This window comes from Ptiloglossa arizonensis, chromosome 3, assembly GCF_051014685.1.
Source record: "Ptiloglossa arizonensis isolate GNS036 chromosome 3, iyPtiAriz1_principal, whole genome shotgun sequence".
NCBI classification, from domain to species: domain Eukaryota; kingdom Metazoa; phylum Arthropoda; class Insecta; order Hymenoptera; family Colletidae; genus Ptiloglossa; species Ptiloglossa arizonensis.
The window spans coordinates 1,152,462-1,173,367 of NC_135050.1; the positions used below are offsets into that span (position 1 = coordinate 1,152,462).

Consider the following 20,906-nt stretch of genomic DNA (forward strand, 5'->3'; position numbering starts at 1 on the left):
CGTGTTCTGAAAGAGACTTATCAAAACTTACAATGTTTCTGCAACTACGTACTGATTCATCGCAACAATTAAAAAATGGTATCTGTCAATTACATTATTGAGGTCCTTCGCGTAGTAATTCATTTCAGATACGATTAAATCATTTTCACCCGGTATTCATAATTTTCATTAATTTAATTAGTTATATATTTGTAAGAAATGTGATAAATTCGAGTATTTTATCAAAACGTTTAATAAAATATATATAAATATATACGATCGATGTAGAATATTAAAATCGTAATATAAAAATATTGAAATAGCCTTTTACATTTCATTACCTACAATTCAAACTGGCTCTCGAACTGGCTCCAAGTATCAAAAACTAAATAGTGTCGCCACCGTATAGTACCACCGGCTACTATGTATCAGTTTACATATGGTTTTACGATAAAGCGACTATCAATATAACCTTCTTTTTCATGCATTTCGTACAACGTGTTCGATAATAATAAACAATGTCTAAGAAAAAGAAAGTGGTCAAAGTTTACGATACGAAGAAGAAACATGATCCAGAGATAAAAGCAATCGACAAGTTATTATCGAAGTATCACGATGTAAGTTCTGACTCTCTTTTCCCAAATTTGTAAGTATAACTTATCTTTACGAAGTTTATATCTTTGCAGATCGATGAAACAAAAATAGAAAAATTTACAGACCTCCCGTTGTCACCAAAAACTTTAAAAGGCTTGGCAGAAAATAATTATTTTAGTATGACAGATATTCAAAGGCAAAGTATTGGACTGGCATTGCGTGGAAATGATATTTTAGGAGCAGCTAAAACTGGCAGTGGAAAAACCTTAGCGTTTCTTATTCCGGTAGAGCACTTGATTAAAATTGTTTAAAGACATCTTAAGAGAATAATTTATAACATAATTTTCTAATTATTAAGGTGTTGGAAATTTTATACTGTAAACAGTGGACAAGGTTAGATGGGCTTGGTGCGCTCATTATCACACCAACCAGAGAGCTTGCTTATCAAATATACGAAACATTACGTAAAATTGGTCAACATCATGATATTTCTGCTGGTCTTATTATAGGTGGAAAAGATTTGAAGTTTGAAAAGAAACGTATGGATCGATGTAACATTGTAATATGCACTCCAGGTCGTTTATTACAACATATGGATGAAAATCCATTATTTGATTGTGTAAATATGCAGGTATATGAATATTAAAAGATAGAAATATTCACTATTAATGAAGAATAATAATTCTACAGTTACTTTATTTTTAAAATCTAGGTATTGGTATTGGACGAAGCTGATCGATGTTTGGATATGGGTTTTGAACACACTATGAATTCTATTATAGAAAATTTACCACCAAAAAGACAAACTCTCTTATTTTCTGCGACTCAAACAAAGTATGTACTTTTAAAAATGATAGAAATTTTACAGTCTTTGTATTGTATCTCTTAATTTGTATTAGATCCGTTAGAGACTTAGCCAGATTAAGTTTAAAAGATCCTATGTATGTGTCTGTTCATGAACATGCTAAACATACTACACCCGAAGGTCTCCAACAAAGTTATATTCTTTGCGCTTTGGAAGATAAAATGTCAATGATATGGTCATTTATACGAAATCATTTAAAACAAAAGACTATTGTATTTTTCTCTAGTTGTAAACAGGTATAGTCTAATTATTGATACAATTGATTTTAATATGTAAATAGAAAAACTGGAAACATCGTTTGGTTTTAGGTCAAATATGTATATGAAGTATTTTGTCGATTAAAACCTGGACTAAGCTTGTTAGCTCTTTATGGTACGTTACATCAACTCAGAAGAATGGAAATTTATGAAACTTTTTGTAAAAAACAATTTGCAGTTTTATTTGCCACTGACATTGCTGCTCGTGGACTAGGTAGAAAAGAAAACTCTTTCTTTAAATAAACGGTAAGAAAATTGGTACCGCGACCATTGCGTATAATTAAAATGCATTTTAGATTTTCCTGCTGTAAATTGGGTCGTACAAATGGACTGTCCTGAAGATGTAAATGCGTATATACATCGTGCTGGTAGGACTGCTAGATTTCAAAGAGGAGGTGAATCTTTATTGGTTTTACTACCTTCTGAAGAAAAAATGATTGAAAAGCTCAAAGAACGCAAAATTCCAATCTCCATGATAAAGTAAGTTAATCATTTTTATATGATTTAATATAAGTTATCTACTAATTGATAACAAAATGTATTTTCCTAGAATTAATCCGAACAAATTACAATCTCAACAACGTAAAATGGAAGCTCTATTAGCACGAGATGTATCGCTAAAAGAAAGTGCTCAAAGAGCATTTGTAACGTACGTGAAATCAGTTTTTCTAATGAAGGATAAAGAAATTTTTAATGTTCATGCATTAAATACCGATTCGTATGCAAGGTAAACTAAATAGATGCGTATAAGTACAATTAAAACTGTATGTGAAAACATTACTTCATGATCTTGCAATTGTTGCATTATTAGATCTTTAGGTTTAGCTATACCACCAAGAATTCGGTTTCTTCAAAGAATGGAACAAAAACAATCCTTTAATAAAAATAATGAAAATAAACAACAAATTATTACAAATAATGAATTAGATAATGACATAAATCGAGTAAAAACTTCTAATCTATCTGATGACAATTACTCTATGGAAAATGAAGAAATGGCTATGTATCAAAGGACAAAAGCAAGTGATTTTGCATTTGGTAAGATAATTAATGTTAACGAGTATAGAATTAATTCATTACTCTATTGAATTATGTTTGATTATATCTTTTTTTTTTTATAAAGACGATAGTGATGATGATGAGATATTAACTGTAAAAAGAAAAAACATAAACATTGATGATATATTACCAATCTCCACCACTAACGACGAGAATTTAGGGTCGAATAAAAAGAAAGTGGTTACGAAAGCTGCTGTAGCTAAAAGAATGCTTAGGAAGAAAATAGTACCAAACAAGAAAACTACGTTTGATGATGAGGGAAAGGTTTGATTATATCATTTGGTGTAAAATTTAAGTAATACATTAATGTACATTGAAGTATAATTACAAAATATTCCGCCTTTCAGGAACTATTAGATTCTACTAAAGTTAAGATCTCTGAATTTGCTAGACAGTACGAAAACGAAGTAGACTCTGGTATTAATATAGAAATAGCCAAACAGATATTACGTGAAGAAGACAAGTTTGATAAACAACGCTTTAGACAGAAAATAAAAGAAAAACATAAAGAAGAAAAACGAAAATTAAAAGCTAGTAAGAGGAAAATAGACAAGGATGAAGTTAGCAATCAAGAAGATATAGAAAATGATATTGACAATAATGTTAGTGACAGTGAGTACAGTGAACCAGATTTATCATGGTTACCAGATCCAGATAAAATCTATCGTAAGCAACAAGAAAACGACATTGCCGAATCAGAGGAAAATGAAGAGGAAAACAAAATACATAGGTATGCGCTGCAATAATTGTTTAATATTAAACGTATCTAGAAAAATATACTTGTTTTATTTCTAACTTTATTTTGATTTTTGGTAATCATACCTTTATTGTTTACAGGCCTCCTAAAAAAAAATTGTTGACACAGGAGGATTATAATAAAATAAAGGGAAAACAAAAAACATTGCTCGAAATAGACAACACACATTTACAAGCAGACGAGGAATTAGCATTACAACTTTTACAAAATTGAAACAAGATATATTTTGACTGTTTGTTGAATAAGTCTTTAATCTTCTTTTTATGTCTCGTGTTACAATATTGTCAATATTATTAATTATTGTTTATTATCTACATAACCATTCATGTAAACAAATTAATTTATTTTGTATTCAATATGATTAAAGAATTTATCAACAAAAAATAGATTAATTCTGACGAAATTTTTTTAGCGTAAATTAAATTACTAGTTTGATGGATCACCATTAATCTAGATTTAATAATTGTGTATAAACGTATATTCAATTACAAGGCAATACCGTTTAATAAGATGTAAATTAAACAAAAATGGTTTACATCTCAAATATGTCCTATCATCATACTTACAATGTTTAAACAACTGTATATGTTAATACTAATACTTACAATGTATATTTTACAAAGTTTAAATCTTAATAATTTATTAAACGATGTTGTCATATTACATAAAATATTAATATATTACACGAGTTAAATTTATTACTTTGCTTAAAAATTATTTTGCATAGTTTTGTGCAATTTACATAATTTTATAGAATTTCTTTAAATTAAAGAGTATAATGACTGCAGTCAATCACAATAATAAAATAATACTTTTTATCAACAAACAACAGAATATCCTTGCCAAAGAGCAAAATTCAGTAGTATGTATGTATATCTCTACAGATATTACCCAACAAAATATATTTTGTCAGTCTTAATCAGATGCTTTTTTAATGTGTTTCTTAATGGCATCAACAACTTCTCTGCTTGTAGCTTGTCCACCAAGATCACGAGTCTGAACACCCTGGTTAATAGTTTTATTGATTGCATTTTGAATTATAGTGGCATGATCCTTATGTCCCAGATGACGTAACATATCAACAGCTGCATTTAACATTGCAATAGGATTAGCAATATTCTTTCCAGCAATGCCTGTACCAGTATTACGAGTACCTGGTTCAAATACTGTATAATGGTCACCATAATTTTTTCCAGCTAATAATCCAGCACCACCTAATAAACCGCAGACTACATTTGATACAATTGCTCCATATAGATTGGTTGTTAATATAATATCAAACTGATGTGGGTTGGAGACAAGTTGCATACAGGTATTATCAATAATCATATTATTGTGTGCAATATCTGGATAATCTTTTGCAACTCTTTTTGATGTTTCTAAAAATAATCCATCAGAGAGTTTCATTATATTGGCCTTATGAACAGTGGTGACCTTCTTTCTTCCATTTCGTTTAGCATATTCAAATGCATATCTTGCAACACGTTCAGAATTACTACGTGTGATAACTTTCATGCTTTCAACAACACCTTGTACACTTTCATGCTCAAGCATGGCATATTCTCCCTCTGTATTTTGTCTTACAATGACGATATCAATATTCTTATGGCGCGAATTTACTCCTGGATATGACACACAATGTACAACATTTACATAAAGATCCAACTCGTTTCGAAGTGCAACATTTCGAGAAAGTACACCAGCTTCTGTACTACGGGTTTCAATATTTCCTTTTAGTGCAACACCGTTTCTACGAATCGATGTAATAGCATAATCTAGATCAACATTATCATCTGCAGTAGGATCAATTTCTACATCCTCAAAGTCTACTGGTACACCTGCATATCTAAAGACCTATAATAAGCATATGAAAAAATTATATAAGACATTCATATAGAATATGATAACTTTATCACTCATTCTTATTAAAAAAATGTTATTCGAATTTGATCAAATAATTAATGTAATATTTAAGAAAGCATATATGTCCAGTAATATAATAGAGAGAAATCGTCATTTGAATTAAAAATATTAATACTATGTTTATACCTCTTTTACAAAGGCCATTAATTCTGGACCAATACCAGCGCCAGGTAAAAGAGTAACTGTATGTCGTCCACCGTAATGTGCCTTTGGTATAGGCATCACTTTCTTAATAGTTGGAGTTTTATGTTGTATTTCGAATGCAGATGAAGCACATCGGTGAATTTGAGGTACAACATTTTTCGGACGTAAATATCTAACGACGGATCGAGCAGCCATTACGAATACTATTCTATAAATTACACATTAGAATACAATTAAATTTTAATATTACATCATTCAATAACACAAATGAATTAATCGATTTTTAAATACATACTACTACTTTGCAAATTCTATTTTAACAATACCTTGAAAGTCCTTGCCAACTCCAAATTTTCAGCGCCGTTTGAACTGTGATCACTGTAGAACTGAAAATCAACGTTAAAATGTTAAATAATAGCGCCATCTGGAAGAATACTGAAATAAAAAAATATATACTTCAAATATATAAACTTCTCTTTTGATCTATTATTAATAAATATTCTTTATGTAACATTTTTTATATACATATTTTGTACTATATTTCTCAATAAATTATCAAAAGCTACTTTAAGAAATTAATACAGGTAATCTTTTATAATATTGTAGGATATAATTAAATTTTTTCTTAGAAAAGATACTATTTAAGAATATTTACTTTCTGAAAAAATCCTTCATATTAGGAAAATAATTTATAATATTCTTCAAACTAGACAATTTTATATTGATCTACAAATAAATTTTAATGTATATATAAAACACTATAAATACAAAATGTTAAACAAAATACATTTCCAAAAAATTTAACGTACAAACACTTTGAAATGATTGGTTACAACATTGCAAAAAGAAATATTGTTATAATAAATATAATTATTATCTTTTTATTTGGTTTTGTACAATTATCAGTCTTTTAAATGTGAAATAATTTTCTCTTTTATTTTAAAATGTCAATAATTTGATTTATCTTCGAAGGAAACAATTTTAAACATCAAAAAATAATAAATTTGTAAGAAATCTTAAATAGTGTGTTGGCTAACCTGTTATTTTTCGCGGCAACACGGTAACAAGACGCTAAAGCGTTAGAAAGCCCGCCGCTACTCGTGCCTGCTTGTACTCTGTAAAGCATTTTGTAGCTGTATTTTAAGTAAGTATTATAATCATAAATAATTTACAGTCATATTTTGGTATAAATAGTCGTAATAGAAAGCGGTATAAATTGGTATCGTTTCTTATTGCATTATATTGTAAATTTAACTAATAAAATCTTTTGATTGCTTCCCGGCTGCCGTACCGCCATTTTGCATCGTGTTCGTTTCATTTCTCTTCACATCTTTATAGCTTTATTTTAGTAGAATTATTGAATGTATCGTTACTTTACATTGTAATAATTTTTATATGCAAGTCTTTTCTTTTACGAATGTATTATTTAAATTTAATTAATTATTTTAATCAACAGTCAATCCTTTCTCTATTTACTGTTAATTCTTTTTTATTTATTTTATACAATTTATCTTGATCCGCTTTATTATTTCATTATAATTTATTTTCAGTATTCTTTTAAAGTAAGATGAGTAAAGGCAAGGAATCAACTCCTGCAGAAGGTGAGGGAGAAGAAGAATTCAGTGTTGAAAAAGTTTTAGATAGAAGGGTGGTTAAAGGAAAGGTATTTGAATTGAGTATTATAATATAAACAATGAATTTTTCATTTTGCATATTTATTACTATATCATGTTTTTAGGTTGAGTATTTTCTGAAATGGAAAGGATATTCTAACGATGAAAATACATGGGAACCAGAAGAAAACCTAGATTGCCCAGATTTGATTGCACAATTTGAAGAACAACGCAAAAAGAAAGAAGCTGCTGTAGCTGGAAAACGGCATGAAGATAAAGAACAAAAGAAACGGAAAAGTTCAAGTACCCCTACACCTACGCAAGCTAAGAAAAAAGTGGCAGAAGAAAAAAAACCTGAAGGTAACTGGCCATAAATGAATCTTTACTTTAAACAATTTATCTAAGAAGCCTATTTTATTTTGTAATTAATATTTAATTTGGTTTGTAAGTAAAGTATTTTGATTTTATTCAGGCTTTGATAGAAATTTGGAACCAGAACGAATCATTGGTGCAACAGATTCAAGTGGGGAACTTATGTTTTTAATGAAGTGGAAAGGAACAGATGACGCAGATTTAGTCCCTGCACGAATCGCCAATGAAAAGTGTCCACAAATTGTAATAAAGTTCTATGAAGAACGACTGACATGGCACAGCCCTACTCATGATGAAGAAAGTTCGACGAAAGCTGATCCAGAGTAACGTTCTGCCTTTCGATACTCATACACGCCACGCTTTAGAATTTGTCGTTTATGAAAAGAAATAGTGTGTACAAAATGAGACTAAAGATTTATTTGTCATTGCACAGTAATGATAATATGGATATAAATGGTTTTTTACAAAAAATGGCAAACTATACTTGAACAAATATAGGCATACCTGTGTCATTATTAGTAAAAATAATTATACTTATGTACTTTCTTAAAATGGTGCACTTACAGATTCTTTTGCAACTGACACTTTTACATAAAAATTATCAGTGAAAATGTTTTTAAAGAACATTTATTAGTTTATTTATTTAAAAAAAAAAAAAAAATTAAAACTCAACTGGATATAGATCTAAAAACATGCATTTGCAGTATAAAATAAAAGTATTTCTTTAATTTTCTTTTCAATTTGGCAATTTTACATTTTATAATTATTTAATATTCAGTAATTACATTTAAATATGTACAAATCGTTGCAGTTGCCAAAGAAGTTACAAACTTATCTACTTCGTTTAAATAGAATATGACAATGTACAGCATGTACTGAAATATGAGTAAAATGTATCAGTAATTTTAAAAGTATAAAAACTTGTAATAGTAAGTATAATTGTAAACACAGTTGCTTTTACGTAAGATAAAATTGGTATTATGCCCAAAAAAGTAAACAACTACATTAAAGCGAAATCTGTCCTCATATTTTTAAAATACATTAATATTTACTTGATAAATAAGAAATAATAAGATTGACAGTAATTAAGATTTTTTTTCAAACAATTTACCCTTAAAATAATAGGTTTATACCTAATAGATTATTCTTTTTTTAATCAATCTGAAATAAAAGGATATAGTACATAAGTAATACTTGAATGTACGATTTATTTTTTTGTATAAAATTTCAATTAAAGTAACAAATTCTTTTTGCATAATTTATAGAACGTTGTGATTACTTATATACGCAGCCAGGTTAACAAAAATTGATATTTAAGAAAAGAAAAACATTTGATTCGTAATTAATGTTTAATTTTTTTTATATTTTTCTTAAACGTTCTAGAACCTTTTCGTTTCTTTTTATTTATTGGTCCTTTAAGTTTATGATGTCGTTTCATTTCCCAATCTATTTGCTTAGAACCTGCACCATCTGCAGTATTATACATATCTGTACTACCATGTTTATTTTTTTGTTTACTATGCTCTTCAAGCATTTCTGCAAATTTTTCTGCCGATACAAATGTATTACTATCAATTCCAATCGAATTTTTACTTAGTTTATTTTTTCTTTGATCCTTTTTCATTATTTTTTTATTTTTTATATTGAGTTCAATATTATCATCAAAAATATTTTCATTGTCGTCTATGTCTTCATTAAAATCTATATCACTTATGTCGTCGTCCTCGTCTAGGTCAATGTCACTTAAATTTTGTAATTCTTCATCCGTATCATCAATTTCGTCCGAATCATTCATTTTATCAGAGTCATCACTTGCCGCGCTATCATCACTGCCAGACTCTAAATTTTCGTCTTCTTCAATATCTATAGAACATATAATCACATGTACGTTAAAAATAATTTTCACGTTCAAAAAAGAAAAGAGACTTTTGTCAATGTACCTTTCTTCTTCATTTTTTTAATTTGAATATCAGCTGCAATATCTAGATCTCCAAAATCTTTGCCATCTGTTAATCTACCTAACATGTCATCAAATTCTTCACTATTAACACTTTCAACATCATCCTCTTCTACTTTAGATTCGTGTTTACATTCCCTCTTTTTTTTTAAATACCGATATAAAAATAATTCATCAACAGGAATACGTTCTTCCTTTTCATTGAGATATAAAACACTATCTACAGGTATAGACCTAACACCTTTAGGTATGTATCCTGCACGTTGAGCCAGAGGATCATTTTTCTTTTGTATCTTCTTATTTTCCAATTTTTTGGGATTCTTGAAAACATAACGATCCAGAAAACGCATTAAAGACAGATCTTCTAGTGGGTCTCCAGTGTAATTAATTGCCTTTCCTATAAATAAAAATATATTTTGTATATTTGGATGTTTAATATTGAAATATATTTTTGTGAAAATAACAATCAGATATAATACCTTCAAGGATAGTATTTGCAAATAATACAACACTTGGATGATAATGTTTAGATAATATTATCAATTCATTACATAAACCCTTAGTTACTCCAGCATAGAGAGGATTACGGTAGAAAGGATTATATTCTTTTTGTTTACACGACTCTTTTTGTACATCATTTTCTACTTTTACATCAGATTTAGTTTCCATGTTTACATCAACTCCAGTTATAACATTTGTTAATAGAATTGACTCTTCTGAATTTGTATTAGATTTTTCACATACATCAATATTTTCTAAACTTACAGAACTGTTATCAATTCCAGGATCTTTGTCTTCAATTTTAATACAAATTTGTGGTTTTAGCAATAAATTTTTCAATTCTTTATGCATATGTAAAATTTTGGATACTATATATAAAATTGCACATGTCATATTTGCAGGAAAATACAATGCATTTTGTAAGCTTCTTTTAATAAATGCATACAAACGTTGTATTTTATCATCTTTTTGAAGAACTCTAAACAATAAATTAAGAAAAAGTGCCCGTTTATTTGCAACTCCAATTTGTGGCTCTAATAGCTTTCGATAAAAAGTAGAATAAAATCTGTTTGATTGAACTTCATCTTTTCCTGTGACCTATATCAATAACATAAAAATGAAACAGAAAATATAACAAATATATTACAATGTACAAATACTTACTTGATACAGTAAATTGAGGGCATTTAATGAAACATTAAAAGAACCAATATGTACAACTTTGTACACAGAATCTATATGATTATGCAATATATTTGAATTCAATTTTGCAAATGGATATGCTCTATTTACACCGGTTAAAATTGCTGCCATCATTCTACTATCTGGTTCTCCTTTTTTTAAACAAGCTTTAAAAAATGCAAAATAAACTTCAATAAGAGTAGAAGCAATTTCTTCGTCATCCTTTCTCAAAAGAAATTGACTTAATAAACAGATTGCATAGTACTGAGCACGTTGTGCTACATTTTTTCGAAACAATAACTTTTCAACTTCTCGTAATACAACAAGTTTCATATTTGGATGTTCGTGTAACAACTTATTTAAACAAAATATAACTTTAGATCCAATTTTACTACTTGGATCTCCTATTTTGTTTACAATCAATCCCAACAGTTTATGTTCTTGTTCAGCATTCCCTATTAACAGGTCTGTCATCACTGACATTGCTGCTTCACGATTTACATCTACTGTATCTGAAGCAATGGTAGCTAAACACATAACAAAACGTTCATATTGTTCACGTAATTGGTCTTCAAAATACCAGTGAGCCATTAACTTTTTTCTCGATACGTCTGTTTTAACCATTGTATCTACAGAGTTAGTTTTATCAATTTCGCTTAAATTTTGCTCTTCAAATTTAAGTAGCTTGTATTTAGGATGAAGTAAATCAAATAAGAAAAGATCTTTTAAAGATTTTATTACCATATTGCATTGATTGTGTTTTGCTATTCGTACTTGATTAACAAGCATTATAATTCTAGCTAAATTATATTTAGGATTGTCTTGTACTAATACAATGGCAGCTGCTACTTTGTCAGAGGTTGTACCCTGTGTTAATGCTGTTTTTAACCATGCTGTCTCTGAATCACAGGATTTTGTTTCTTTCAACTGAAACACAGAAGTTTCTGCATCTAAGAATTTTTTTGCTTCAGTTTTCAAGTTTGATGTTTCTATTTCAGACATAGAATGTTTACATGGTTCTTCTCCTTTAGGATATTCTTCATACCATTTTAAATTACCACCAATGGTGGCCTCATATTTGAGCCCTTTCTTCATCTTTTTAAAAACTTAAATATTTATATAGATATTTATTCATAAATATTATAAAAATGGTACATTTATATCACAGAAATATAGGAACTCTTACCTCGTGGTTAACCTTAGTAACATTGATGTATTTAAGATTTTGTAGTTATAAAATAAAATAAGATAATACCGAAAATGCTATTTCTCTAATAATAAAAAAGAAATTTATTATCAAAATTGGTGTTTTCTCTCGATTAACGTTCTATCACAGTAATAACAAAATTTACACAAACATATCTCTCCGGTAAATATTACACAGCGATCAACTTATGAGTTGGTGTTGGACGATTTAAAATACCGATCTCGTAGAATATCAATGGTTTAGAGCGACATCTATGTTTAAGATTAGTGATTTTAAGAACTATATTCAGCAGAAACACCGAAGTCGGTAAAAGGTAGTAAACGTAGAATAAACATCTATATATATACATAAGTTAGGAGAAACGGGACACTCTTTCCAGTAATGTTGGCCACTTCCTTTTGAATCGGGTTCACTAAGAGGAACCAGGACCGACCTAGTGGAACCAATTTTACAGTTCCCATCGCATTTCCCCTAATTTTGTCTCATTTTGTTCGATAATTGCTTGGCTAAATGGATAGATTGATGTAACTTTGAATTCATCTGTTCCCTTCCGAGTTTTCATTCGCAACAACTTTTTTGTGATGAGACCTGGTAATCGGTATTACTTACGACTCGCGACGAAAGATTGTTTGTCGCAAGTAATGCTAAGTTAATTGGCTACTCATGTATAATAATTTCTTAAGATCTACGAATATAAGATATAAATAGAATATTGCATCATCAATACAATATAATATGATATCGAAACTTGTAAAGAAACCATTTATTTATATAACATTAAAAACTCGTGTTAATGATATATATATTTCAAAGTTGTACAAACTTTGTGATACATATTTTTATAAATGCATGTACAAAAATAACAATTATTTATGACCAGATTAATGCTAATGAGTTTATTACATGTATCAAGCAGTTTTCATGCTTTTTCTTCTTTTTAATTTGGTGTCATCTGATGTATGTTTGAGCACCCTTTTTTGTGAAAAATTGGAACCAGACTGTTCATTTTGTGAGTTTCCATTTTGAAGTGGTTCAATTTTATGTTCATCATGTAAGTTAAAAGAACTAAAGTTAAATGATTCAAAACCTTCAGACATTGCTTTTTCACGTAAGGTTCGTGCTTCCTTTTTTAGTGATTGTTTATCTTTCTGTTTATTTTGTTTTTTTTTTTTTTTCTTCAATTCGGTCTTCGTTATTGCAGGAACATCTGTATTATTACTATGACCATTTCCATTCTCTTGTATAATGGCAGATTGTTCTATATCGTTTATTGTACTTGTTTCTCCATTCATTTTGAAAGTTTGCTCATGTTTAGCCTTTTTTATAGGTCTGAAGCAAAAATATAAAATAATATATAGTTTAATATCACTACCTAATAATGTTTAAACAATTTTTGCAGTTTTCTTTCTACTCACATATTAAATGAAATTCCGATTTGTGCAGCTAATCTATTACATGCTACTTTTGTATCTCTTGCAAGTGGTGCATGAGATCTGTATGTAATAAGTACATTTCCAATAGTTTCCCAATTCCATGCTTTTGGTAAGTGTTGAGTATAAACATTTCGTAGTAATGACAAAAGAAGACAAACATACCTTTGTCTGACTTCTTTACTTATTTCATTACCATTATTTAAAACAGGTTGTTCATTTTCAGCTTTATATACATTAGATAATTCTTGAAGTGTGCTTATAGTATTTTTACACAACTTTTTTTCCATCTTCATCCTAATGTCAAAGTGTTTTGTGTCTAAATGAACTAAGCGACCATTGTTATAAAAAACTGTTAAAAAGTCAAGTGCATGTCCTCGACGAAAAGACCTGACAGTACTGTCGAAAGCAAAATCCACCTACAAGAATGAGTACATATTATTTGGAAAAGAATGTTTCAGTACAATTCATTTTACAAAAATACAAAGTTTAAAATATACCAATAAAGGTGCTAGTTGCCAATTACCCTCCCAATGTAATTGCAATATACTTTTGAATAACATAGGCGATAGTACGCAATCTCTTCTTTTAAAAAAGGCGGTTAAATTTTCGACATAAATTTTAACTATGGAATCAGTAGATATATCTGCTTGCTGTGCACATCTTACAAGAAATATGCAACACTCTGCCAATTTATCGCTCATCTCTTGATAAACTGATGTGGTTCTTTCTCCTTTTTCTATTAAAGCCTTAAGAGTACAAAATTACTAATTACATATGTATTAAGTATAAAATTATTATTCGTACGTTAAGATTAATTATAATTACCTTTAATATAATTATTAATAAATCTTCATCAATGTTCTTTGTATCTTTGAATTTCTTTACTGCAGTTAGTTTTTTTAAACAAGATCGAATTCGATCTTGAAGAGGTTTTTGATGAGGATCTTTTATGCAATATTCCAATAACGCAAACAGAGGAAGTAGTATGTCAAGTACAACTGTCATTGATGGTCCACATTCTAAATACATTTCCAATAAATCTATGACTCGAATTCTGAAGTGTGTTAGAGCTTGCGCCGATTTTTCTTGTTTTTTAGATCGTGATTGACGATTTTCACGAAGAATTCTAAATGCTGCTGCTAATGATTCGTCTAACCGTTTTCCATCTTCCTCATTAATTTTGTCCACATCTATGTCTTCATCCTCGGTTTGAACAGAAGCATCACCTAATGCTTGACGCACTGCCATTCGTAATCGGTCAGTTACTGTTTCATCTTCATCTTCATTCATTGATTCCTCATTCGAATCGGAATCATTATCAGCCGACGAACTTTCCAATCCATCATTAGTAGTTTCATCTTCACTGTCAAAATTTGATTCTGTATCTGGTGATTCATCTTCATCAGGATCATCTTCCGCTACAAGTGGTCCTCTTTCATTTCTTACATCTAAGACCTGACATAACAAAATGTAAAATAGAATATTTTTCAATATTTAAACCAGAAATAAGTCCACAAAGGTCTATTAAACTCCCAATTTTTTTCTCTTAATTATAAATAACATTCTTTCCTTATCCTTTCCTTGTATTTAATTTTTTTTAATCTAATTAAAAATATACTTCAGCGGAAATTTACTAAAGTCCCGTATGTTTAATTAAAGGTTAAAATAATATTTACATACTGCTAAAATTTGATGTATAGCTGTTGGTGTTACATATGGACAAATATGTGGAAATACGCATCCTACTAACGATCGTAATAAATGGTTATTTTTAGAATAGAAAGACAATAATAAATCAACTACTACTTCTACCCATTCTGGTTCATCTACTTTTTTCTTATTAATTTCTACTTTAGATTTTTTACATTTTTTAAGTAGCCTTTCATAACAACTTTGAAGTTCAATAATAGCCATAACTGCCATTTGTGGGTCTGAAAATAATTGTAAGCCCATATGTAAATTCATTGTATGAAATACTGGTACAGCTTCTGCCTTTTCCACATTATTCTCTAACTTTTCAATTAAATGTATCACTTTTTCCCAAGCTATATTTGCTTCATTTGATAATAGATTTCTTAATTTCAAAGTTTTATTTCTTAAATGAGTATCTAAGTAATGAACTAATTCACTCAATATATTTCGTTGATCACTCAATTTTGGTAACTTATGATCCAATGCACGATAAAATGCTTCTTTAAGTTGTGCTATAAAAAGTAAAAATACACTTTAGAAAAATATGTAATAATATACAATATGATATATATAATATTTAAGTAAAAAGATATCAAACTTACGAGCTAGATCTACTCCAACATTTGACATTTCACACAATCCGTGAATAAATAAGAATTTTAATTGACACAATCTCCATTTTTTGTCCATTAGAGTAGTAGAATGTCCCATTAATCTAATGAAATTCAATAATAGATTGGGTATACATATTTATTTATACTAAAAGGCAAAATTATATGTCAACTGTGTTTCTTAGAAACATAAATACCTTATTAATAAGTTTGCAGCATAAATTCTCTCAGCATTTGTCCAAAATGATTCTGTTTTTACATCCGAGTTTTCTTTAGGAATCATATTTTCAATAATATCTCTGTATATTTTTGATACTTTTTTAATTCCTTCTAAATTCAAATTTCCTGTAATCATTTGAATTACTTTTGTACCTGTCTTTTTTTCTATCATTAAATCACCTGGATATAATATTAATTTCTTTAACACAGCATATTGTGTTTTTGGCTTAGTATCATTACTATTTGTAGCTGATATTAACAGAAGTAAAACTTCCTTGAATGTAAGAAGTACTTTATCTTTATCATGTCTTTTAGAACCAGAAAACTTTCTTAACATATATTGCATATAGTTTGGAGATAATAATGATGGGAGTACAGACTTATCTATGGTATTTGATAATATTAATTTGAGAACTTGTACAGCCAAGTATTCATCAATTTTCGTCGGTTTTGTAAATTTCTGGTCTATACATGTCCAAAAATCAGTAATAAGCTCAGTTGATGTTAAGTTTTCACAGAATAATTTAAATACTGGGTGATAACACAATACAACTTTAGGCAAATCCTAAACATTAATAATGTACAAATTAAGACATGCCTGTAAGTATCATCTTATAGTATTCTGTATAGACAAAGTTCTAAAATACACTTACCAGTAATACCTTTGTTATATTATTCATAGACTCTTTAGTAATGATATCTTCTGTACCAAAATGTTTCTTTGAGAATCCTTGATTTACAAGTGGTGGACATTTACCTTTTATTACCAATAAGGTATAAAATGTATCTATGGTTTGCTCTGTCCATGGCTTACCAACTTCTTTCTTAACAATTGGCCAAATCAATTTTTTAACATTGTCATCATCAATTTGATTTACAAATTCAATAAGAAATGAAGTAGAAGGAAATGATAAATAACTACGCTGCTTTCCTCCATTGATAAGATCTTGTATAATTTGTATTTGTATTTTATCAGAACTTTTACAAAGTACTTTAGATCGTATTAATGCACCATAAGCTAATATACGTCCCATGTAAATATCAGCATTTTCCTACAGTAATATTATTTAATAAAGTATATGTACAATGTTAAATATAATTGTGTAATAGAAATTGGTTTACTTACACCTTTACTATTACTATGTACTGGATGTAATTCACTGTCTATTATCGACAAAAGCTCTTCTATTGATATTTCAGAATGCATTATTAAAAATACTGTCAAAGTAGTGTAAAACCCTATCCAAGAAGACGTTTTTGATGCACCTAAACCTCGAATAAGTCTTCTTATTGCATATTTAAATTCTTTTCTATCATTTTGTTCCTAAAACGTCATTATTTGTAAATAGTTCGTTTATAAAAAACATACTATAAAAATACTTCGTGCTACACAAAAATTGATAAATTTAAGGTTATTTTTAAATAAATACTTACTGAATTTTGTTTAAGTAAATACTTTAATAGTTCAATTCCACCAACTATCCTGTCAGATTCGGTTTCATTTTTGAGTTTTGTAAAGTAATCAAGAATTGTACAATCCATTTTATTCGTTTTCTGTATTTTAAAGTCATTTGAAACCACCTCTACCATGTGCATGCCCTCGTCTGCCATCTTGCCTCGTTTTAACTATAAACTGCACTAATCTAATGACTACCTAAATTAAAAACATAATACGAGAACAAACGAACAATTTAATATTTTAATAATCTTTTAATAATAATTATTTAAATGAAACAAATAATGAATAGATTGTAAAATCAAAAGTGAATGTTTCATTTTTGGTTCGCACAGACTGTCAATCGTTTCTTTAAAAGTTTCGTATTTTTACATAAAATTTTCAAATTATTATTTATACAAATTTTTAGTAATATTATACAATGCGAATGCAAAAGTGAATTATTTTCCTACAGGGCCTCATCGTAATTAAATTGTTTGAAAATTTATGGTAAAAGCAGTAGTAATTGTTATGTTCTTCTATCTAAAAATTTGCAATCTTTGAATAAAGGTCATTATCGAAGGTCACTTATACAATTAAATAGATTTGCGTAGTTTTATGATTTGAGTTTCTTTGATGGTTAGAAAAGTGCCATCTTGAACATAGTAACTCGTTCGATCCGCGCGGTCCTGGTCAGTTTCGTGCATTCAATATGGCTGGTCGAGGTGGTTACGAAGCTTCAAGGTAAGTAAAAGCTGCAATTTCCTTTGTGGATACGATCATTGAGGTTTCCTACAATAGTGCGACGGTGGAATTTAATCAGTGCACCAAGTCGGCAAAAAAACTCCCCTTTCCTTCGACAATGTTATGATTTTAAGGTTAAGTGAGTTTCGATTAGAGTGCAGCCAGCGCAGCACCTTGCAGATATGGTGTCTTCGACACGCGGCTTTATTTTGGCCGGCCAAACACTGGTTTATCTTACTCGTAGCACTATTAAAAGAAACATTACCTTATTATTTGTGCAATTATACCACCACTTGTTTGCTTACAAACATTATTTGATGTAACGCGCAAATATAATTGAGTCTATTATTCGTCAAAATTATGCTTAGAAAATTAATATCTGAATGAATTTCGAAATTACAAGTTTTTAGATTCTTAGATTTTGTTGCAATTATGTTGTTACGTTTTCAAGAACAAATACAAGAGTGTTATTTTAAGTATATTAAATAATATTGATACATTACTTCTAAAGTGTTTCATGTTCTTTATCACCTTTCATTAGATAAAGTTACAAAGTAATGTTTGTAAAATATATACATACAGTTCTTTGTGTAATATAATTTACGAAAAACAATTTCTTATTTGATGTAGTTTTTTCTGGCAGTTGAAAATCATTGCAAATGGTTTGGTGATGATTTATCATTTTTGTGCAGAGATTATGGAGGTGGATATCATAGTGGCAGAAAGCCATTGCCAACTGAACCACCTTTTACTGCATATGTGGGAAATTTGCCAAATGGAGTTGTTCAAGGAGATGTTGACAAGATCTTCGAAAACCTTAATGTTAAAGGAATCAGATTGGTTAAAGATAAGGAAACTGATAGGTTTGTAGAACTTAACCTTATTTGTGTTATGATTAAGGTTTATTATAGTATATATTATTACTTTTACAACATTTTTAATAAATCAAATATACTATAAATAGTGAAGTTATAATCAAAATTGCTGAGTCTTTTTTTCTCGTAGGTTTAAGGGTTTCTGTTATGTTGAATTTGAAGATTTGTCAAATTTGAAGGCTGCATTGGAAATGAATGGAGCTGTAGAAGTAGATAAAACTCTCATTAAAATAGATCTAGCAGACGGAAAAAGAAATGATCGAGGAGGTGGCTTTGACAGGAGAGGTCGCGTTGGCGGTGGCAGTGGAGGAGGCTTTAGAGGAAGAGATAGCCGTGGTGGATTCAATAACGAATTTGGTAGAAAACCTATGTATTTGAATAAGCGTTATGCTTTACATAATGTATTTCCTAAATATTTGAAGTTTAATATTATTACTTAACTCAATTAGTTCAATTACTACATTCTAATATACGAGAAAATTTTATGAATGATATAAACTGCTTTATGCATATAAAAAATAGTCTTTTAGGACATATATATACATATATGCATACAGATATATTTCTATAATGTATATAAAATTTACAGGAGGTGGTTACAGTGATAGAGGTCAATATGGTAACAGGCAAGGTAGTATATGGGACATGAGGGGTAACCGAGGCAATTATAGTCAGTTCAATGATGAGACAGGTGGCGGAAGTCGAGATTGGTCGCGTAATGCATTGTCTAGATCATATGGTAATAGGCCACCATCTCGTGGAACTGGACTCGAACGAAAACCATATCCAGAAGAAATGTATAATAAAGATTTACCTCCAGGTTTGTTTACACGTATAAATTTTATATTAAAATCGGTGTTTTTAAAATAGTGTAATTGATATTTATAAAATTGTTATCGAAACAGACACAACTGGAAGAAAACGTCTGGTGCTAGCACCAAGAACAATTCAAGCTCCTGTAAATGCAATTGCTGAATCAAGTAAATCAAGTTCAATATATGGTGGTGCAAAACCTCGAGAGGAAAAACTTAAAACTGATGAGAAGTAAAAATATTATCATGATTAATAGTTTCTGATTCCCTAAATTGCAGGGAAAGTAACTTTCACAACAAAAAATTTGGAAACCAATGTGAGATTCCTTAGTCTCCTCAAATACAGTGGGAAGAATTTCTTCGAAGATGAAATGAAATTACAATAATTTTTATTTACCCCTAAGGGGGAGTCTTCCCCAAAAATACATAAAGACAAAAGGTGATTTAATAAGATTCTTAAGTTCCAAGCATTTGGCATTTTTAATTATGAATAAAGTTTTTTTTTGTCTAATGCCCTCTCTATTTGAATTGACTTCCTGATTTAAAAGATAGTAAATTGAGAATTTTAAGTAAAAACTGTGTACACAACACACGTTTCAATAGTGGTATATGTATACACACACCAATATATATATATATCATAATGTGAGATAACACGGAAAGTACATTTTAAGTGTAGTCATTGCACGTGTATTTCATCCCGTGCAAGCCGAATCTTCTAAAGTTGTACTCTAGAATAATCCCTATTTTAAAGAGTACAAAACATCATCCCTGTTATCATTTCCTCCTTTATAATTTTTATGTTTCACTTAAATACTAATCATTGTATGTGCTTGTTAAAATGATTCGTAAATGATTGTTTAATAGGTACAGTCGTATTCGATTAAAAGTATTAAACAATTGTTTACGCGCTCGTGAAATAACAACAATTATGAAAAATAAATATATTTGAGTGATTGAAAAGTTTACATCATGGTATGAGAATAATTTGTCGATCACTATGCATTAATATTGTGTAACGAATTAATTAACTGTGCTAGTAATAAATGTCAATCATTTAAAAAAAGTATCGATAGTTACGAGATAATAAATAAAGAAAAACTTGAAATAATGACAAATATTATGTAAAACTATGCTTGTATATGATATTATTTCCTAAATAAAGTAGTCGTTTGT

General features: G+C 29.1%; 6 protein-coding genes across 7 annotated transcripts; 3 read left to right on the plus strand and 3 right to left on the minus strand.

Annotated features, from left to right (window-relative positions):
• The first annotated feature begins 437 nt into the window (after positions 1-437).
• On the plus strand, positions 438-3,908 carry LOC143144539 (putative ATP-dependent RNA helicase DDX10). 2 transcript variants are annotated; one of them, XM_076307051.1, is made up of 12 exons: positions 438-596; positions 666-857; positions 932-1,204; positions 1,286-1,407; positions 1,473-1,674; positions 1,747-1,909; positions 1,992-2,175; positions 2,246-2,422; positions 2,507-2,733; positions 2,819-3,018; positions 3,102-3,484; positions 3,592-3,908. In XM_076307051.1, exons 1-12 carry the CDS (start codon positions 498-500, stop codon positions 3,722-3,724), a joined length of 2,355 nt encoding a protein of 784 aa, XP_076163166.1. In that variant the 5' UTR covers positions 438-497; the 3' UTR covers positions 3,725-3,908. The 2 variants fall into 2 exon arrangements, with proteins under 2 accessions (XP_076163166.1, XP_076163167.1); XM_076307052.1 differs by having other exon boundaries at positions 523-625; positions 697-857.
• Positions 3,909-4,085: 177 nt separating this feature from the next.
• Positions 4,086-5,989, minus strand: Idh3g (Isocitrate dehydrogenase (NAD(+)) 3 non-catalytic subunit gamma). The gene is made up of 3 exons (XM_076307053.1): positions 5,905-5,989; positions 5,561-5,786; positions 4,086-5,365 (listed from the first exon to the last, which is right to left on the minus strand). The coding sequence occupies exons 2-3, from the start codon at positions 5,771-5,773 to the stop codon at positions 4,427-4,429; spliced, it is 1,152 nt and encodes a 383-aa protein (XP_076163168.1). The 5' UTR covers positions 5,774-5,786; positions 5,905-5,989; the 3' UTR covers positions 4,086-4,426.
• Positions 5,990-6,660: 671 nt separating this feature from the next.
• Positions 6,661-8,673, plus strand: LOC143144627 (chromobox protein homolog 5). Its single transcript, XM_076307227.1, has 4 exons — positions 6,661-6,722; positions 7,129-7,241; positions 7,317-7,551; positions 7,664-8,673. Exons 2-4 carry the CDS (start codon positions 7,146-7,148, stop codon positions 7,888-7,890), a joined length of 558 nt encoding a protein of 185 aa, XP_076163342.1. The 5' UTR covers positions 6,661-6,722; positions 7,129-7,145; the 3' UTR covers positions 7,891-8,673.
• Positions 8,674-8,680: 7 nt separating this feature from the next.
• On the minus strand, positions 8,681-12,112 carry Noc1 (Nucleolar complex protein 1). Its single transcript, XM_076307226.1, has 5 exons — positions 11,889-12,112; positions 10,685-11,808; positions 10,000-10,618; positions 9,504-9,917; positions 8,681-9,426 (listed from the first exon to the last, which is right to left on the minus strand). Exons 2-5 carry the CDS (start codon positions 11,795-11,797, stop codon positions 8,906-8,908), a joined length of 2,667 nt encoding a protein of 888 aa, XP_076163341.1. The 5' UTR covers positions 11,798-11,808; positions 11,889-12,112; the 3' UTR covers positions 8,681-8,905.
• Positions 12,113-12,694: 582 nt separating this feature from the next.
• Positions 12,695-17,491, minus strand: Mybbp1a (MYB binding protein 1a). The gene is made up of 10 exons (XM_076307503.1): positions 17,299-17,491; positions 16,991-17,188; positions 16,518-16,916; positions 15,843-16,429; positions 15,637-15,749; positions 15,023-15,546; positions 14,168-14,797; positions 13,840-14,088; positions 13,325-13,758; positions 12,695-13,238 (listed from the first exon to the last, which is right to left on the minus strand). Exons 1-10 carry the CDS (start codon positions 17,473-17,475, stop codon positions 12,818-12,820), a joined length of 3,732 nt encoding a protein of 1,243 aa, XP_076163618.1. The 5' UTR covers positions 17,476-17,491; the 3' UTR covers positions 12,695-12,817.
• A 297-nt stretch (positions 17,492-17,788) lies between these two features.
• Eif4h1 (eukaryotic translation initiation factor 4H1) lies at positions 17,789-20,698 on the plus strand. The gene is made up of 5 exons (XM_076305962.1): positions 17,789-18,043; positions 18,736-18,906; positions 19,049-19,275; positions 19,508-19,738; positions 19,824-20,698. Exons 1-5 carry the CDS (start codon positions 18,012-18,014, stop codon positions 19,964-19,966), a joined length of 804 nt encoding a protein of 267 aa, XP_076162077.1. The 5' UTR covers positions 17,789-18,011; the 3' UTR covers positions 19,967-20,698.
• Positions 20,699-20,906: the final 208 nt, after the last annotated feature.

Excerpts from the sequence above, each read along its gene's own strand:
- LOC143144539 (XM_076307051.1), top strand. The coding sequence starts at position 498 with ATGTCTAAGAAAAAGAAAGTGGTCAAAGTTTACGATACGAAGAAGAAA. Across the intron at positions 1,205-1,285 it reads TTGATTGTGTAAATATGCAG|GTATTGGTATTGGACGAAGC; the intron begins GTATATGAATAT and ends TTTAAAATCTAG. Across the intron at positions 2,734-2,818 it reads AGCAAGTGATTTTGCATTTG|ACGATAGTGATGATGATGAG; the intron begins GTAAGATAATTA and ends TTTTTTATAAAG.
- Idh3g (XM_076307053.1), bottom strand. The coding sequence starts at position 5,773 with ATGGCTGCTCGATCCGTCGTTAGATATTTACGTCCGAAAAATGTTGTA. Across the intron at positions 5,366-5,560 it reads TAATGGCCTTTGTAAAAGAG|GTCTTTAGATATGCAGGTGT; the intron begins GTATAAACATAG and ends TGCTTATTATAG.
- LOC143144627 (XM_076307227.1), top strand. The coding sequence starts at position 7,146 with ATGAGTAAAGGCAAGGAATCAACTCCTGCAGAAGGTGAGGGAGAAGAA. Across the intron at positions 7,242-7,316 it reads GAAGGGTGGTTAAAGGAAAG|GTTGAGTATTTTCTGAAATG; the intron begins GTATTTGAATTG and ends TCATGTTTTTAG. Across the intron at positions 7,552-7,663 it reads AGAAGAAAAAAAACCTGAAG|GCTTTGATAGAAATTTGGAA; the intron begins GTAACTGGCCAT and ends GATTTTATTCAG.
- Noc1 (XM_076307226.1), bottom strand. The coding sequence starts at position 11,797 with ATGAAGAAAGGGCTCAAATATGAGGCCACCATTGGTGGTAATTTAAAA. Across the intron at positions 10,619-10,684 it reads CCCTCAATTTACTGTATCAA|GTCACAGGAAAAGATGAAGT; the intron begins GTAAGTATTTGT and ends TTATTGATATAG. Across the intron at positions 9,918-9,999 it reads TGCAAATACTATCCTTGAAG|GAAAGGCAATTAATTACACT; the intron begins GTATTATATCTG and ends TTTTATTTATAG.
- Mybbp1a (XM_076307503.1), bottom strand. The coding sequence starts at position 17,475 with ATGGCAGACGAGGGCATGCACATGGTAGAGGTGGTTTCAAATGACTTT. Across the intron at positions 17,189-17,298 it reads ATTTACTTAAACAAAATTCA|GAACAAAATGATAGAAAAGA; the intron begins GTAAGTATTTAT and ends ATGACGTTTTAG. Across the intron at positions 16,917-16,990 it reads TACATAGTAATAGTAAAGGT|GAAAATGCTGATATTTACAT; the intron begins GTAAGTAAACCA and ends ATATTACTGTAG.
- Eif4h1 (XM_076305962.1), top strand. The coding sequence starts at position 18,012 with ATGGCTGGTCGAGGTGGTTACGAAGCTTCAAG. Across the intron at positions 18,907-19,048 it reads AAAGATAAGGAAACTGATAG|GTTTAAGGGTTTCTGTTATG; the intron begins GTTTGTAGAACT and ends TTTTTCTCGTAG. Across the intron at positions 19,739-19,823 it reads TAATAAAGATTTACCTCCAG|ACACAACTGGAAGAAAACGT; the intron begins GTTTGTTTACAC and ends TTATCGAAACAG.